At 54.8% G+C, this 16,778-nt stretch overlaps 7 protein-coding genes and 1 non-coding gene across 8 annotated transcripts; 3 read left to right on the forward strand and 5 right to left on the reverse strand.

Moving 5' to 3' along the window:
• Nucleotides 1-123: 123 nt before the first annotated feature.
• On the forward strand, nt 124-5,888 carry C8Q71DRAFT_797175 (uncharacterized protein; the record flags this gene model as incomplete). Its single annotated transcript, XM_047925728.1, has 18 exons — nt 124-760; nt 937-1,334; nt 1,913-1,980; nt 2,049-2,074; nt 2,133-2,299; nt 2,355-2,701; nt 2,769-2,803; nt 2,852-3,189; nt 3,243-3,255; nt 3,311-3,460; nt 3,514-3,619; nt 4,491-4,823; nt 4,884-4,937; nt 4,997-5,026; nt 5,077-5,172; nt 5,228-5,244; nt 5,294-5,334; nt 5,793-5,888. The coding sequence occupies 18 exons, from the start codon at nt 124-126 to the stop codon at nt 5,886-5,888; spliced, it is 2,952 nt and encodes a 983-aa protein (XP_047777959.1).
• A 416-nt stretch (nt 5,889-6,304) lies between these two features.
• C8Q71DRAFT_709386 (uncharacterized protein) lies at nt 6,305-7,496 on the reverse strand (the record flags this gene model as incomplete). The annotated part of the gene is made up of 2 exons (XM_047920678.1): nt 6,305-6,909; nt 6,965-7,496. 2 exons carry the CDS (start codon nt 7,494-7,496, stop codon nt 6,305-6,307), a joined length of 1,137 nt encoding a protein of 378 aa, XP_047777960.1.
• Nucleotides 7,497-7,688: 192 nt separating this feature from the next.
• C8Q71DRAFT_836216 (Mpp10 protein) lies at nt 7,689-10,425 on the reverse strand. Its single transcript, XM_047926439.1, has 5 exons — nt 10,227-10,425; nt 9,326-10,174; nt 8,812-9,273; nt 8,255-8,760; nt 7,689-8,202 (listed from the first exon to the last, which is right to left on the reverse strand). Exons 1-5 carry the CDS (start codon nt 10,366-10,368, stop codon nt 7,822-7,824), a joined length of 2,340 nt encoding a protein of 779 aa, XP_047777961.1. The 5' UTR covers nt 10,369-10,425; the 3' UTR covers nt 7,689-7,821.
• A 404-nt stretch (nt 10,426-10,829) lies between these two features.
• C8Q71DRAFT_762683 (uncharacterized protein) lies at nt 10,830-12,309 on the forward strand. Its single transcript, XM_047923938.1, has 5 exons — nt 10,830-11,438; nt 11,492-11,560; nt 11,616-11,834; nt 11,886-12,011; nt 12,063-12,309. Exons 1-5 carry the CDS (start codon nt 11,225-11,227, stop codon nt 12,149-12,151), a joined length of 717 nt encoding a protein of 238 aa, XP_047777962.1. The 5' UTR covers nt 10,830-11,224; the 3' UTR covers nt 12,152-12,309.
• Nucleotides 12,296-13,654, reverse strand: C8Q71DRAFT_762685 (40S ribosomal protein S3). Its single transcript, XM_047923939.1, has 5 exons — nt 13,569-13,654; nt 13,271-13,434; nt 13,003-13,211; nt 12,734-12,946; nt 12,296-12,681 (listed from the first exon to the last, which is right to left on the reverse strand). Exons 2-5 carry the CDS (start codon nt 13,409-13,411, stop codon nt 12,456-12,458), a joined length of 789 nt encoding a protein of 262 aa, XP_047777963.1. The 5' UTR covers nt 13,412-13,434; nt 13,569-13,654; the 3' UTR covers nt 12,296-12,455.
• Nucleotides 13,655-13,788: 134 nt separating this feature from the next.
• On the reverse strand, nt 13,789-15,820 carry C8Q71DRAFT_86500 (putative 3-ketoacyl-CoA thiolase B). The gene is made up of 9 exons (XM_047928271.1): nt 15,381-15,820; nt 15,269-15,323; nt 15,010-15,208; nt 14,792-14,957; nt 14,464-14,737; nt 14,314-14,411; nt 14,181-14,257; nt 14,081-14,118; nt 13,789-14,024 (listed from the first exon to the last, which is right to left on the reverse strand). The coding sequence occupies exons 1-9, from the start codon at nt 15,579-15,581 to the stop codon at nt 13,897-13,899; spliced, it is 1,236 nt and encodes a 411-aa protein (XP_047777964.1). The 5' UTR covers nt 15,582-15,820; the 3' UTR covers nt 13,789-13,896.
• On the reverse strand, nt 15,821-16,636 carry C8Q71DRAFT_86499 (uncharacterized protein). The gene is made up of 3 exons (XM_047928270.1): nt 16,319-16,636; nt 16,106-16,266; nt 15,821-16,051 (listed from the first exon to the last, which is right to left on the reverse strand). The coding sequence occupies exons 1-2, from the start codon at nt 16,566-16,568 to the stop codon at nt 16,115-16,117; spliced, it is 402 nt and encodes a 133-aa protein (XP_047777965.1). The 5' UTR covers nt 16,569-16,636; the 3' UTR covers nt 15,821-16,051; nt 16,106-16,114.
• A 46-nt stretch (nt 16,637-16,682) lies between these two features.
• C8Q71DRAFT_t79 lies at nt 16,683-16,773 on the forward strand. Its single transcript has one exon. It is a non-coding gene; the product is annotated as a tRNA-Ser (tRNA).
• The last annotated feature ends 5 nt before the right edge of the window (nt 16,774-16,778 follow it).

A 16,778-nucleotide genomic window follows, 5' to 3' on the forward strand; every position in this document is an offset into this window, starting at 1 on the left:
GCAGTGCGCACTACCATAACCGGTGCGGGGTTACGGGTACACAACCTAGCCGGCAGTCTGTATATCTGTCTTGCGGGGTAGCACACTTCCGCATCTGTCCTGGAGACCTACTTACCCGTCCCCATGTCGCCCACCCCCATCCAGCCAGGGCTCGTCCACCTCGTCCTCCAGTACATTGCACCGCCTTCGCAGCTCACCCAGCCTATACCGCCGCATCTTCTCTCCAAGTCTCTCCTTCAGAGACACCACTTCCTCCAGATTACCCCAGACGACCCGAAGGAGTACCTCTGCTGGCCCAACTCACAAGGCCGTGCTGTAGAGTTGCTCGAGGACCTGCCGCAGCAGTTGGACGACGACCCTGCCTCGTATCCTGTACATTATACCTCAGATGCGGAACAGGCCTACGCACACGTTTGCCTGCCTTCTGCTGATATCAATGGGGTCCGGATGGTGTTTGAGTGGGACGAGGCTGACGGGTGGAGGTACCACGATCTGGCTATGATGCCGTTCCCGCCTGCTAGTAGGGCGACGCTGCAGCAACCCGAGGCAAAGGAAATTAAGCCTGTCATCCCTCTAGTGCCCGCAGAGCTGTATACTGCTAATTCATACGCGGATGACGGGGACGACGACGACGATTACTGGAATGCGTACGGCTCGCAGGACGATGCGGCGGCACTCAACGATGATCCTTTCATGGCAAGCAAAGATGTGGACGCGGGGACGGAAGATGCCTATTGGGCACGCTATTCTTCAGTGCATGGTCAGTGTTCTTTTTCGCACAATATTGTCACGGAGTGCTTCTCTCTATATCTGTCCTCTCTTCGGACATTGGCGGACGATCCTGTCCACTCCCGCAGCTTTCCGGTTGGCTCTTAGCCGCACTCGCTTTACTGAAAGCTTATAGACTTCAATTGCTGACAGCGCCATTTTCTACAGGTACCGCCGACTCTACCCGCCCATCCCCTCCTCCCCAGCCGAAGCGCAAACTTTACCCCATGGGACCGGACGTCCTAGATGCCGGGACCGAGTCGCCCAATCCATTGCCCGTTCCTGCTCGTTCTGACCTGCATTACTCGCACGGGGACACACTGCCTATCCTCGGTTCCCTCGCGCCACACGGGAACTCCAGGTGGGATCCCGCTTCGCCCCGTACCTTGGCCAAACTTCTCGCGGAGGTGTCGCCCCGAGCAAGCCCTCTCCCGAGCCCATTGTCTGCGTCGGAGACAGCCGAAGTAGACTCAGAGGTCTCTTCACCTACCGTCGGAGGGAGCAGCGGGAGCGGTGAGGGCAGCCCTGGGTCCCTGCCCAGTCTCGACGATAGCTCGCTGGCTACCGTTCGCCCGACAGACCCGCGTGCCTCTCCTTACGACGAGGAAGAGGCCGAGATGGCTGCGTTGCATGATGGTATCCGGGGGTTGTGGAAACTCTGGGAGATGGGTCGACGCAAGCGCAGCGCCCCTCAAGGGCACGAGGATAGCAAGGAGCTATTCCTCGAGGTCGTGAGAGATGTCATATCGTTCTCTTAGGTTCCTGCTTGTGTTCGATGCGTTGCTCAGGATGTCACCCCATTTCACATTCTAATTGGCTTATATCGTGCTACACATCTGTACTCATGTTGTACGAATACCAAACACACCGTGTATGATAAGTATCCCACAGTCGCAATTCCATCATACCAAGCAAACTCGTATCGGGCCATTGTCGACGGCGTGTTGGAGCGAATCGTAGGACTTGCTTTGACAACGGACATAGCGGAACTGGTGCGATCAGTGGCGGCACCGGCGCCTCGGGGCAAAGCATCCGGGCATGCATGGCCCGAGCTTCGATCTGTGCTTTGTCCTGCGACGTCCACCAGACCGTATATAAGACAGTGTCGCCTCTGCGGTGCGGGGACATCGTACTTCTTGTCTAGCCAGTCCGTGGCCCCGGTCAGGCTATGGACGAGGATAGCGTGCCGAGCGCGACCGATCTTGAAACTTGGTGAGCCGGCTTCAGTTCGTGGACAGGGCAGTCGAAGATGAACGTAACTTCTCGTACGTCTATCTTAGGGAACAGCTTCTTAATGACCAGACTGGTAAGTCGGCTCCTGCGATAGCTGGCGCTCTGAATTGATAAACTCGCTCTTCCACTAGCGCTATTCCGCAGGACTGCGACGCGCAATGTGGAGTTGGGCACACGAGTAGAGGAGCTCGAGCGCGAGTTGTCAGTGTGGAAGGGTGCATTCAAAAGTGCTGATGAGGAAAAGAAAACGCTGCTCAAGACAGTCACGAGGCTCGAGAGGAACATCGGTTCACTGAAGGTACGTGTACATGGTACTTGGGCGTTTGTACATCGCACATCCTCCTTGAGTGCAGGAAGACAATCCCCTTGTTCTATGTCTCATCGACGGGGATGGCAACATATTCGCACAAGACTTGTTACGGCTCGGCCTAGCAGGTGGACGCCAGGCCGCCGCGCTTCTCACGAAAGGCCTTATGGACCACCTTGAAAACATCGACTCTCCGGACGCGGGACGTGGACAGCTCTGGCTAACTATATACTGCAACAAAGCGGGCCTGCTCGACACATTGGCGCAGAACAACGTTTGCGACGCCGACAATTTTGAGGCCTTCGTCATGGGTTTCAACCAAGCGTCGCCTCTGTTCTCCATGGTAGACGTCGGCAGTGGGAAGGAGGCTGCTGATGCTAAAATCAAAGGCCAGTATGACAAGCATCACGGGTCATGGTCGATTCTAACTGGCTTCTTCAGAGTGCTTGCGGGTGTTCAGTCGCTTCCCTCAGACCTCAAAAGTATTCTTCGGGGGTGAGTGTAATGTCGGACGTCCAGGCATATCCGTGACATTCTCGGCAGGCGCACATGACAATGGGTACACATCTACCCTCAACTACCTGGCAAACGAGGGCTTGCTCGAGAAGGTCATACTTTTGCGAGGCTACAAAGAGCTCGCGTACGAAATCAAAGGCCTACAGCTGCCGCACATCGAGATAGACGGATTGTTCATGAAGAAAAAGCTTTACACGCATCCAGCTAAGAAGACAAACAACGCTCAAAGTATACCAGGAACATCGCCTCAACCATCGCATGACGTGGAGAAAACGCGCAGCAAGTCGTCCACGCCTGCAAAGCATGTCCATGCCCAAGCCACCCCGCCTAAGAGAGTGAGACAGCATGAGCTTCCCGTTGACCAGGTACGCTGTACTGACAGCTCGTGTAGAAAGCCAATGCTAACCCGCATCGCCAGCCTTTGCACAAATGTAGGCGTTCTGTTCTGGCCCACTACGCCTTCGTCATGTGCTTAACGTACCGCAGTGAGGCCGCCGCCCTGCAACTTCCATTACTTGGCGGAGTGCAAGCAGGGACAAAACTGCCGCTTCTCCCATGGTTATGCGCTGACTCCGACACAACTTCTCGAGCTGCGTGACAATGCTCGTAAATGGCCATGCCCATATTCCAACAGAGGTGCGTACAAGATACAGCTGTGCGACTATCACGCTCAGTCCATCGCATTGTAGGCCAACGTTGTCCCTATGGCGAAGAATGCGTGATGGGCCACTACTGCCCGAAAGGTCCTCGCTGCGTCTTCGCTAGACAGGGGAAATGCAAATTTTTGGCGAGTACGTGTGCTTGTCACATCCGAATATCTGAATGTCTGACCACTGAGACTCGACAGAGAATGCACATAATGGGCCGCCTGAAGTCGTCTACGAGGCTAATCGGTCAGCCACGCTGTCCAGTCCGTCATCCGTGCCGACTGCTTCGGGCTCGCACATTTCACCGCTGGCAAGTCCGTCAATGTATGGTCTCAATGTACTTGAGGAAGGCGAGCTACCACAATCAAGTAGGTTTCCAATACATGCCGATACGTGGTGGTCAGACTGACGGCCTGTCGTGGAAAGCGCCTTATTACCACTCCGTGTCCAACCACGGTGACGCCCAGCGAGGACAGAACTACTACACTTCCTTCGCCTCGGATGCAAGTCATTGGACCTCCGGACAATACTAAATGCGTAGTATCTATCCGTGCGGCCCGTGCGAGTCAGATAGCCCTGTGTACTTTTGTCAGTGGTTATAGGAGTTCATCCAGATTGCGTACTACTTGTTTCCTCAGTGTTCCTGTAGCACAGGTCCCATGGAGCTTGAATGACAGCTTTCTTTAGTCACTACATATACGCCGTCGTTGAGTTCTTGCCTGTGGTGAAGCGGTGCAGTAACGATCAGTTTACGGTGCAGTCCAGCGAATCAGGCTTCAGCCACAGACGCGATGCGTTCCTCGGCTCATACGCGCTCACGTGAGATAGAGCGCCTCTGGTTTGAGTCGCGCGCTCAAGCTCTTCGACGTGCGTAGCCCTCTGCACTTTACCGCTTTTCGTCTTTGTTTTCAGCTTGCCATGTCCGAAGACTACGACGCGGAATGCAAGCGCGCCAAAGAGGCCAACAAGGCTCTTCTCATGAGCATGGGTGTTACCATAACGGTTCCCACCAAGGCTAGTGTGCCTACCAAGCAGCGTCGCCCGCCGAAGAGGAAGGCTGTCACCCCTCGTGCTCCGAAGAGGAAGGCTCCCACCCCCGAGAACGATGGAGAAGACGAGAGTGCGAATCCGACTAAAACACGTCGCGTTCTCGAACCAACAAAGGAGGTCGCTGTCACTGAAGCTAGTCCAGAGACAACAGGCCTACGTAGGAGTGGGCGTAACCGCGGCAAGATACCAGACTACAGCGCGGATCAGTTCGAGATGCGAGGGCTTACTCTCGCTAGCGTGCAGGCAGGGCTGCGCGAGACTGGAATCGAACCTAGGTCGGTTGACAGGCGTATACATGACCCGTGAGTGTGTCCACTTCAGCCCTCGGGTAGCGTGGTACACTTCGACTCATACCCTTGAAGGAAGGTCTTCGGAGCGATACCTGGTATTAAGATTGGAACATGGTGGCAGACGAGGTGAGCTTAGCTCCTAGCATCCTGCGTTGACGTGTTTCATGAGTACTGTCTTCTGCCAGAGAGGAATGTAGCACAGATGCAGTTCACGCGTAAGCATCCTCGAAATTTGGCTGAGATGGTTTGACCGAACTTGCTATAGACCTTGGGTTGGGGGCATCTCAGGTGGCGCGGATGGTGCATATTCCATTGCATTGTCTGGGGGATATGAAGACGATGTAGATCTAGGAGAAGTATTGTGAGTCATCATTCAGTCCACTGGCATAGTTCCTCATCATTTTCTGGACAACAAGCACGTACACTGGCGCAGGTCGGTAGTCTGTGTCCTTAATCATAGATTGATGCTGAAAGGACACTAGGTGGTCGTGACCTTAAAGGAACGAAAGACAAACCAAAGAACGTGCGTACACTTTGTGGCCATAGGCCGGGTGTCCGTGTTTAGTCGTTCATAGCTACGCACCGCCCCTCAAAGTTCCCACCAATCCTTTGAAAATGTTAAGAACAAGGCACTCAAGGTCTGTTAGGAGCAATGCACACCAGCGTTTGCAATGAGCTGATCTTACTGTGCGCTAGATCTCCTGCGAAACCAAGAAGCCTGTCCGTGTTATTCGAGGATACAAGCTCAAGTCAATGTACGCGCCTGCGGAAGGCTACCGTTACGATGGTCTTTATACGATAGAGAAGGTGATGATCGTTGTTCATTGCCTGTATCGACTAACGCTCATCGCGTGCCTCCATCCTACAGGCTTGGATGGAGAAGGGGCTTAATCCAGGAGGCTGGAAAGTCTGCAAGTTTGCATTCAAGGTATGCTCACTATTTAGCCCGAAGTGCAGGAGTTACGTACCAGTGCTTCGCAGAGAGTTCCGGGTCAAGCGCCGCTCAGACTCGACGGAGACTACACATCCTCGGACGAGGGTGATGCAGACGAATCAGACGAGAAAGCCGAGTCATAAGATGATGCGATGGTGCAGTCTCCCGAGGAAACCAACGAGGAGTGAAAACCATACCCTGCAGTCCAGACTGGGTATGCAGCATTCGACCCCGTCGAACTACTTATGTGTCGCTTGCGTCCAACTTCGATCTATTTGCTGGAATCTATACCTTCGTATCTTGACATTGTTGTCCATGAATATTCCTCTTGTTGTAGCTTTCATTCACCCCTGCAACGTGCTTTCAGTGCTGTTTGTACATAGACCGTTATATCACACATGTCGCGCCAGTCGACATCCACCTGCTGACCAGAAATCCGCCAACTCGCAAGAAATATGTCCATTGTCCCTCGACTGCCAGTGTCCCTCTACAGCAAGACTAGTAAGACAGATCCAAAGATATAGTAGTGAACGGAGATGCAGCAAAGTCTGCATCCAGTTTACTTGATCTTGTTGAGCTGCAGATAGACAATAATCAGTTCCCAACGCCCACGCATCGACAATCTTTGACCTACCCTCTGGGTGTTGCGGAAAAGCGCATTGTCCAGCGTGTCCGCCTTGTCCGTAATGCGGGTGATCCGATCGTTCTGGGTATCGAGCTCCTGACCCATCGCCGATCCAAGAGCCTTCAACCTCTTCGTGACGTCCGCAATCTCGCTGAGGTTATCATCAAGCTCATCCTCGAGCTCGTCGTCCGACCCAGTCGCCTCAAACTGGTAGCGCTTACGCTGCTCCTTGCGTGCATTGAGTTCTGCAGCGCTCTTGTTAAAGCGGCCGCTACCGCCCTCGCCGTACGTCGCCGCACGCCCGAGGCGATCCTGCGTCTGCCGGATGTCCAGCATCGCCTTCTCCCGCTGCTCGCGTTCATCCTCGTAGCGCTGCTGAACCTTTGCCTCCTGAGCAGCACGCTTCGCGTCTTTATTGAAGGTGATGACTGGCCGGAAGATCGACCGGTTGAGCTGCTTCAGCTCATCCGTCCTGTCATCAGCAACCATCGAGTGTCCCTTGGATACATCGAGGTGGCGTTCAGTGTCCGCCAGCTTCTCTGTTTATACCTACATTAGCAAGATGAACGGGAGAACGCTGTCTATATAACTCACCCGACTGAGAGCCCAGTCTCCCCACAGTGTTCCTCGCAGTCTCCTCTGCCTCACGGGCCAGCCGGAGGGCATTGCGGGTCGACGACAAACTCTCCTGCTTGGTCGTCTTGATCTGCTGCCTGATCCCCTCGACATCCTCATCGTTCTCCTCACCAGGGGCGGGCAGGCGACCGTTCGCGGGTCCATCGTCGAAGAAGCGACTAGCAGCAGCTCTCTCGGGGTTGTACCCAGAAAAGAGCTCGCTACGGTCCTTGTCGACGTTGCCGGCCCCGCGGCTGTAAGCATCGCCTACGGCATCTCGCTTCGCATAGCGGTCGTTCAGCGTGCTGGTGGATGACGGTGCGTAGGGCGCGCTGTACGAGTCACCGTCACGACTGGGTACGTAGGTGTTAGACACGGTTTTCGGATAGATGGCGGAGGGGTTGGGAGAGCGGTCGCCCTTAGCACGGGAACCCATCAGTTCGTTGCGGGAGGCCTGCTCCGACGCGACAGGGGGTATAACGGGGGTATTGCTGCGCTTAAACCAAGACATAGCGGATGAAGATTGTGAATAAGAAGAGGAGAGACGTTAGAGCAGTAGAGAAACTGGACGCGCGCGGTGGCAGGAGCAGAGAATGTGGTACTGCCTTGCGAAGTGATGGCGGCGGTATATATTCGACCGCTAGTTAGCTGGCACGTGCGGGTCGTATTATCGCGCTGGCACTGCATCACTTCAGCTGCGTTTCGATAGTTGCACAGCGGCCTCCAAAACAAATGCATTGCGACTGCAGGCTAATACGAGTACAGCCACAGCTACACAGGCGCAGATCATCCACAACAGCAACACGTTAGTACATAAGGAGAGATCGACGATACAGCTATGACTTCGTCCGGGCTCGTTTGCCAGTGATATCCTTGGCCTGCTTTCCAACCACGGTGACACCCTTGCCACTCTTCACCACGCTTTTCAGCGCGGCTTCTTTTTGCTTCTTCACATTGCCTAGCCTCCTAGACTGCGCAAACTTATCCACCTTCTTCTCAAGTGCGTCGCGGGCCTTTCTCTTCGCCTTCTTCTGCTTATTGTGCAGGGCGCGCTTCTGAGCGGGTGTAAGCTCAGTCTTCGCACGAAGGTCGTCCGCGGAGGGAGGAGCAAAGACTTCCTCCGGCGCAAGCATAGAGGAGGCAGACATGGTCGTCGGCAGCGCGGATTCCATCGACGCCGCTGCGACGTTCGAGACAGTAGATATCGATGCTTTGGGCTAGATACCAGTCGTCAGTGACAACTCCGGCAATGATGGAGATTATACGTACCGCTTTCGGTGTGAAATGAGCGTTGCAGAGTGCATCCAACTTGCCGGATATTGACTCCCATTGCTTCTCAATCTCCTCATGCTCCTTCTTGAGCTTGCCATCCCTATCCTCGCCCGCGACACCTCCAGTCTGCGTAGCCGTGTACTCATCCTCGTAGATCTCGGCTAGTGATTGCTTCGACTTGGTGTCCTGCAGCTCGAAGAAGCGAGATGGGAGGAAAGGCTTATCGTCCGCTGGTCTCCGCCGAACAACATCGTCGAACTGGCTCTCCGTGATGCGAGCTTTGATGCGCTCCTCGAGACTCTGCACGACCTCCTCGGTGATGACGGGCACGGGCTTCGTCAATCGCTCATATTCGAGATCCTCCTCCAAAAGGGAGTTTTGTGGTCGTGAGCGGGACGTTGCCTCACCCATGAGCGTCCAATCCTTTTTTGCGACGTTCTCGGCCTCCAACGCAGCTATCTCCTCTTGGAGGGCGGCCATGCGTTTTTCATACGTGGTCATGTCTAACAAAATACTCAGCGCACTCATTCCAACCATGTAGAGGTCCTGGGTACCTTGCTGCGAATCCTCCTCCTCGGCGAACAGGTCGTCCTTGAAGCGCTCCATCGTCACCAGACCACCGTCCTCACCCTCGACCGCTGTACTGTCGTCTTCGAAACTACCCTCCTCCCCATCGTCTTCGTCGTCCTCCTCCCCATCACCTTCAGAGTCATCTTCACGCATGAACTCGTCGGATGCACCCTCGTCGGCCTCGTCGTCCTCATCTTCCTCATTGTATTCGAAGTCCCCGTCTTCTTCGTCTTCGTCACCATCATCTTCATCATCGTCATCCTGGGCATACAACGAGGAGGTGGGCAGGTTCTTGCCCCTCGCTTTGATCTTCTTGACCCTGACTTGGTCGTGGAAGCGGACGCTTGCTCGAGGTGCCGTGTCCTTTGCCTTGCCTTTACCCTTGCTCTTCGCGCTTGTCTGGGGAACACGAGCAGGGGGCTCGAAGAAGTCCTTGTAAAATGGTTCTGCACGCCGATCTGTCAGCCCATGTCGACATCGTGAACGAAGGAACCGTACCACCGCTTCCACCTTCTAAATCCTCTTCCTCGAACACCTCACCGGCATCATCAACAGGTGCGAACAGGTCAACGACATCTTCCATGGTCTCATCTTCGTCGTCGCTGTCTTTCTTTCCAAGTCTGCCTTTCGACACCGCCCTAGCCTCCGCTTCTTCTGTCTCTCGGTTGAAGGCCGCGAGGTCAAAGAAACCGTCATCCAGCTCTGGGTGGCCGGCAGCACTTTTCCCCTTTCGCTTTGGCGGTCGCTTGCTGTTGAGAAAGGAGGAGGTCTCCTCTGTATCCAGGTAAAGCGGGGCCCTGTGGACTTCTTCCTCTTCCTCGTCGTCGTCGTCCGAAGGGTCGCGGAGCTCAACGACGTCTTCACCTAGGTCCTCATCCGGGTCGTCCTCGTCCTCATCTCCTTCGGATTCGCCTTCGTCACTGTCCTCACCATCCGCCTGTTCACTATCGACGTCCATGCCGTCGAAGTCCTCCATGTCGTCGTCCTCGCCCATCAGTATCGCTTTCCTCATCCTCTGGACACGCGCTTCCTCCTCCTCCTCCTCCTCATTGTCCTCCTCCTCCTCTTCACCATCGAGACCTTCGTCCATTCCGTCAAGCGCATATTGTAAGGCACGGCAAACGTTCTCAGCCCTGAGCTCCAGCTGAGACCAAATTTGGTCGTCGTCCATCCCTTCAGTGAAGAGCTCCGTCAATGGCGTAGACTCGAATTGCGGCGCATCTTCGTGAGACGACGACTTCTGATTGTGAGCTGCGGTCTGCGAGCGCGTCTGTGGCGCGAGGGAAGGAGAGATGGACGACAGCAGCTCGGCAATGTGTCCTCTTGACTGTGCCTCGGACTTCAAAGCTACAGCACTGTCAGCTAGTATTCAGCGAGCAGAACAGCATTCTCCACGCACCCATGTCATAGAGATATTTTGTAGCTTTCAGTGCCTCCACATTGAGTTCATTATCACCGGCCGCCAGTGCCTGTGGCTTCTGGTCAATGAGTGCGGAAAGCCTCTCCAGCTGGGGAGGAAGGATCGTCTGTTCCTCGGCCATGTCAACGGAGTGCAGCGTGCTGAAGGAGCGCAAGTGAGCGTGAGTAGCAGCCACAGCGATGCCACAGTGGGCCAAAATTTGGTGCCCGGAATGGAAGTCGGTATTTGGCCGTGTTTTGCAAGAGCTTCTTCCCGCTACGCCCGATCACGATGAGATCTCACCTTGACGTCCGCCTCGGTGTCCAAGTTACAAGGAATCCGATTTGAGTGACCACAGTGCCACGGCTCCACACGTCCACGACGAAATCTTCGTAACAAAATGCCTCGCAGAATCAGTCAAGTCCTTGTCCTCAGCCGCCTTAACCTGGCTCGACACTCGTTCAGGCTTGCGTGGAAGTCGAGCTACTTGGAGATCACGTCTCTCGGGCGTGGGTTTTGGATGGCCAGTCTGACACACATGGTCTGGGCCAGCCCAGACCAGCGACTTTCAACACTATCGACTGGAATGGAGGAACATTGGCTACGCCGAGCGCTAATGCCGACGTAAGAACAATGGGCGTGTCTACGGCAATGTCCGGCGCCCCTCGTTACCGTCCAAGACCTGTGCTGCTTGTCCCCGAGTCTCTTGTTCAAAGGCCTGGTACTCTCTACCTGCTATTGTTCTTCGGCAATTGTCCCTACAATGTCCACAAGAATGATCACAAGCGAGCTATTATTCTCTGGCGGCTGCCACTTCGTATATAACCTGAGTCCGCGTAGACCGTCCCGCTACTTCACTACCCTCTTCCGGCTCTGGGAGCATCTAGCCAGGTGCACGCGTCTCGTCAACATTCACGAACCCTAGTCTTTCCTTTAGTATAACGCTCTCTAGCTGGTCTACCCGCTTTTCAGTAACTTCACGCCGAACATAAGACATCATGATCGCTGGTCTCTCGAGGTTCATTAACACGCTGCTTGCGCCTATACTGGCCTTGACCTCACTTCTGCTCATCTTGTTTGCCTACTTGGCACCCACATTGATGTTGTCGACACAAGTCTCCCTTCTGATTGTCTCGCCGTCGACGGCCCTGACATCTCCGGGTTCATCGAACACGTCTGTAGACGGACCTACGGTATTCTTCGGGGCCCTTGGTATGTGTTGCATCTATTCTATTTGCTTTGTTGTAACCTAACAGTCATTTCAGGATCCTGCGCACGGGCAAACGCTGAGACTGCCGTGAACTGCACCGCGCCCACGGTCTCTCCCTCGTATGGTGGGACCCATCCATTTCTGTATGTGATTGACGGATTGTACTGACGGTATTTCAGACCTGTCTGTATTGCCCTCCAACGCCCCCGACCTTCTGGACGCACCGACTGCCACTACCCCAGTATTCATCGCCATCTCCCTGGCGCTCACTGTGATCTTCCTCTTCATGTTCACCTTCACCGCGCACCGTGCGTTCCTGGGTAGAGCCGGAGTGATGTTCGAGCGCCCGCAAATCCAGCGTGCAACCGCCTGGATTGGCTTCCTGGGCTTCATTATTGGTCAGTGTTCACACACGCGGGATCACTCTCGCTCATGCAATGATTATCTAGGGATTGTCTCCTTCCTCGTGCTCTTCATGTGGTTCACGAAGGCCGTTGATGACTTCAACGACGACATCAAAAAGACTGGCAGCGATGCACCCGAGCTCATTGCTTCCACGAGCAACGGCTTCATCAGTGAGTCGTCTATGCAGACCGTCTCATCATACATCTCTGACTCTAAAGCAGTGGTCTGGGTTGGTTATGCGTTCTACGCGGTTCCGCTAGTCAGCTCCCTCTCCAAGCTGCACGTCCTCACTTCTGGTGGCAAGGCGTGAAAATGGTCACAGCAGTGCTTGTGACCGATGGACTTCATTTTGGCCGGACATTCTCAATGTAGCTTTAGATTGCGAGCGTGCACATCGCTTCTGTATCCCCTAATGTGGCTTATACTTGTAATGCCCACAGGGCCATAATCGATCTGTTGTTGGATCAAGGTTGTCGATAGACAGTTTCCCTCGCATCCTCGCATGAGGAATGGCATGTTTGGACATACGTGATGGCGAAGGAGAATGCAGCGTGAATGGTCATAAATTGAGGACCAGCATGATACATGACAACGTAAACATCCACTACATGCGTTCAGAACGCAACCGGCTGCTCGTACGACTGCTGGTACGCATCCGGCGGTGCCTGGTAAGCAGCCTGCTCCTCCGCTGGAGGCGCCGGTGCGGCGATGATAGCAGGCTCGCGCTGCTCGGAGGTGGGCTCCGCAACAATCTTGTCGAGAGGGGGCTCGAGGATCTGGACGGAGTCGGGGAGGGGCTTTTTGGGACCAAGCTGGCCCTCGGGGTCCCAGCCCTTCATGCTGCACGAAAGGTCAGCAACTGCTCAGAGCCAGCGAAGGGCACAATGCGTACATTTTGACCTTGATACCAAGCACACCTTGCCTGAGCATGACGTGCCTGACGGCGTAGTCGACGTAGTCGATGGCGGGCTGACCGGAGTGGATCATGAAGCCATCGGTGAACTTCATGGACTTGGCACGGGCAGCACGGAGTTTGCCAGAGACGACAACCTCGCAACCCTTGGCACCCGACTCCATGACGAAGCGGAGGACACCATAGCAGGCCCTGCACCAAAGCGCAGTGAGATCACGATCAGCATCACACAAGATGCACGGACATACCTGCGAACAGCAAGACCACCAAGGAGCTTGTACCTCAAGCTCTCGCACTGTGCGATGGCAGAGAGACCACGGTACTGAACCTTCTCGGCGTACAGCTCGAGAGAGTTCTCAGGGAACTTGAAACGCTTCTGCACGAGGGCAGTAAGCTCACGGATGCGGCGACCCTTCTCGCCGAGAACTTCCTGGGTGTGGGTGGCACGGATGATAATCTAGATAATGCAATCCACTGAGGAAGACGGTCAAAGTTGATTTGCATAGTCAAACGCACTTCAGTGCGGGCGTGGGTGACCCGAACATCGCAACCAGAGTAACCCTCCTCGGACAGCTCGCGCATGAAGAAATCGTTGAGCTCCGCACGGAAGACACCGTCAGCGACGAACTTGCGCTTCTTGCTGATCTGAGTGGCCATTTTGTTTTACGGGGCGAAGGAGCCTAGGTGAAGATGGGAGTCAGCCGTGCGAACGTCATCCGACCGAAGAGGAGCCCATCCAGCTCTTGCCGTGCTCAATTCCTTTCAAACAACACGACAAAGTCGCTGCGGGACAGCATGAGGTCAATACACATACCTTGAGGAGGGAGAGGGATGTCCGGACGTCGAGAGTCTTGACGACGGCTTGTGTAGATCGCTCGCCTTGCGCAGGGATGATCGCTCCTGCGGTGACGTGACTAACTGTGACACTAGGTGTGTCACTCCATTAAGCGCTGGTCAAGCCGTGGCCTCCGACTTTTTCGGAGTCTCTCTCAGAACGAACAGTCAATATGTACGCCGCTTAAGCACCGCTGCACGTCGAAGAACCCATTTTTTGACAGTATGCAGAATGAACGCCTTCCGGCAGAAGGTCGCAAAAGGTAGAACAAGGAGTATATTGCAACTCTCCCAACTCGAGCTCAGACCTAATGTGCCTCATTCACAAAGATACCTGCACCTCCCATGCCGCTGCCGATACACATACTGGTGCACAATATACTTCCACCCCTCCGCCTGAGCTCAGCAAGACCAGTCACTACTTGGCGCACACCGGCTGGGAAATTTCGAGTCAGACTCCGCAAATTTGTAGCAGTTTCATGTACTACTTACTCATGCCAAGGGGATGCGTCAGAGCAATAGATCCACCGCTGGTGAGAAAAGAGGGCGAATCATCAGTATCTGGATGCATGTTGAAAGCAAGCGCGCTCACTTCGGGTTGATTTTCTCAATCGGGATCTGCAGCTGTTCCACGCAGTATGCGAATTGCGACGCGAATGCCTCGTTAATCTTGTATCATGTTGAGCGTTTACACAATTAGAACTCTATACAGCCAACGAGCTCACCTCGTACACATCGACATCTTCTTTGGAAAGCCCTGCTTGAGCCAGCACCTTGGACACGGCGGCAACCGGGGCGATACCCATGTACTTGGGCTCCACGCCTTCTCTTTCGTGAGCGATGAAGGCAGAAACCCTGGCGCAAGAGATACTCACCAACGAAGGTGCTAGTGACATACTTGCCTAAGATGTTGAGACCTTCCTTCTCCGCACGCTCGCGGGTGGTCAATATGCACAATGCGGCACCATCGCCCAAACCGCTCGCATTGCCGGCCGTTGTGGAGGAATCGCCCCAGTCAGGGAATGATGGCTTCAGCTTTGAAAGCCCCTCGAGAGTAGTACCTGGACGGATCGTGTCGTCAACGGATACCACCGCACCTCGCAGCTCGACCGGGATGATCTCGTCCGCAAAGATGCCCGTCTTGGTAGCCTGTAGAGTAACCCTCAGTACGAAGTTTTAATCCCAACTTCGAAAAGGACTGACCTTCTCTGCTCGTGTATGCGAGATTAACGCATACTCATCCTGTTTCTGCCTCGGGACCTTGTACGTCTGTGCGACCATCTCAGACGTCCACCCCATGGGCTGCACACAATCGTGTGCTCGTGGATTGGCATCCACTGGCGGTACAATTTCGGGAGTTGGACGAGGGCTATGAGATATCTCATTAGTTCGTGGACAACTAGTACGAAATGCATACGCACTTCTGGGACATGCTCTCAGCACCTATGGCCATTCCAAACGACATATCGCCGGCCTGTATTGCGCTAGCAATGATCCTGATAGCCTGCAGGCCAGAGCCACAGAGACGGTTCACAGCGGACACTGGCACGTCTGCTGGTATACCGGCGGCAAGGGCTGCAGCTCGGGAGACGTACGTAGGCGATGGCGGATGGCACGTCCCTGGGCAGAACTGAATCAGTATCACAATTCGCCGCGCACGTACGGGAAAGGGATGCGTACCGACACAGATGTCCTCCAGCTTGCCCGGGTCGAGCTTAGTCTGTTCAAGGGTTGCCTATGGCATGTTCTTCAGAACGATGCCGCTTGCAGCTCGCACGAAAACACAACCGACCTTTATGAGAGCCTGCATGAGCTCGTCGACCGGAATGTCCTTTAACTGTCCCTTCCTTGCACGAGCCATTGCCGTACGCTTCGCGAATGTTATGACCACATCACCCGGCTTCTTCTCGAGGAGAGCAGGGAGTCCTCGCGCCTGCGTCGCCATCGAACGCGCCAATGGGCTTACGCCCCGCCGAGCTAGTCTTGACAGCATGATGGATACGGGGGGTGCTACGCAGCCCGTAGCAGCCACAAGGGAGGCATTTATACATGACGGTCACGACCACAATTGGTTGTGCGCTCCCCACACGAGGTCATCCGGTACGAAGGGACGATCGGCCATCGGGGCAGTCGCTTCCGACGGCGGCCTCGCGTGCTGGCGCTCTGTGCGCCCATCTGTCCGTCCCTCTCAGCAGACCACGTTGAATTAGACAGCCGGCTGCTTGAGATGTATGCCACTTGAGTGCAATACTGCTACCAGCGATCCATCATGAGTGTACTCTACTGTACCCCGAAGCAGACAAGACCAAGCGCCAGAGCTAACAACTACGGCGGACATGCATAACGACCTACGACGCATGGTGGATGGAGTATGCGTATGATCCTCGCGCAATGCAGAAAACCCCTTCATGCATGACTGCGCCAGTTTGTCGAGACAGGCGACTGGCTGCCCTAGCAGGTCAACTGAGACGTGATCATGAGCTACAGAGACGTCTAACAGATAATGCCTCGACGTACCAAGGGCCCTCAATCATGCGTGCCTATTGTAGGGATATCATCGCCCGAGCCACCTCCTTGCTTCGACTTTGCCTTCCACGCCCGGTTGATGGTAGAATAGCACTCCGGGCAGAGGTTGTGTGCCAATTTTGGCGAGCCACAACCTGGACAGTGGACGAGATCTGGCAGTCACTCATGAGGACAGACACAAATGCTCCAGGACAACAGACATACTCCGCTTGTCATGCAACCCCTTGTTGGCGCTCCGCATTGCTTTCCGCGAATGCGACGTCTTCTTTTTGGGTACGGCCAGCAGGAACGGAGGAAACAGCTCGAGCACCGAAGCTAAGCTTGGCAGTCTCCATTCGAATGATCGCGGAAGGAAAGCGGGAAGCAATGCAGCTGCAGACAATAGGGGGCGAGAGAATGGCACCCGGAGGCTAGGCCATAACATGCGAGATTGCTGGAGTGCAATGGCCGCCATCGTCGTCGAGGTGGACTTCACGGAGCAGATGCGGGTTAGGTATGAGGCGCTCAGAGTGAGTGTGTCCCGAGCCCTCCAAGATCTCTATAGGGCAAGAAAGCCGATGGTCATCAAGCTGCTATGGCCGAGTCGTTAAGGCGAGTGATTTGAACTTCTCACTATCACTTGGGATTTTCCCGCGTAGGTTCAAATCCTGCTGGCAGCGTAACA

This window comes from Rhodofomes roseus, assembly GCF_022264815.1.
Source record: "Rhodofomes roseus strain CIRM-BRFM 1785 chromosome Unknown C8Q71scaffold_12, whole genome shotgun sequence".
NCBI lineage: Eukaryota > Fungi > Basidiomycota > Agaricomycetes > Polyporales > Fomitopsidaceae > Rhodofomes > Rhodofomes roseus.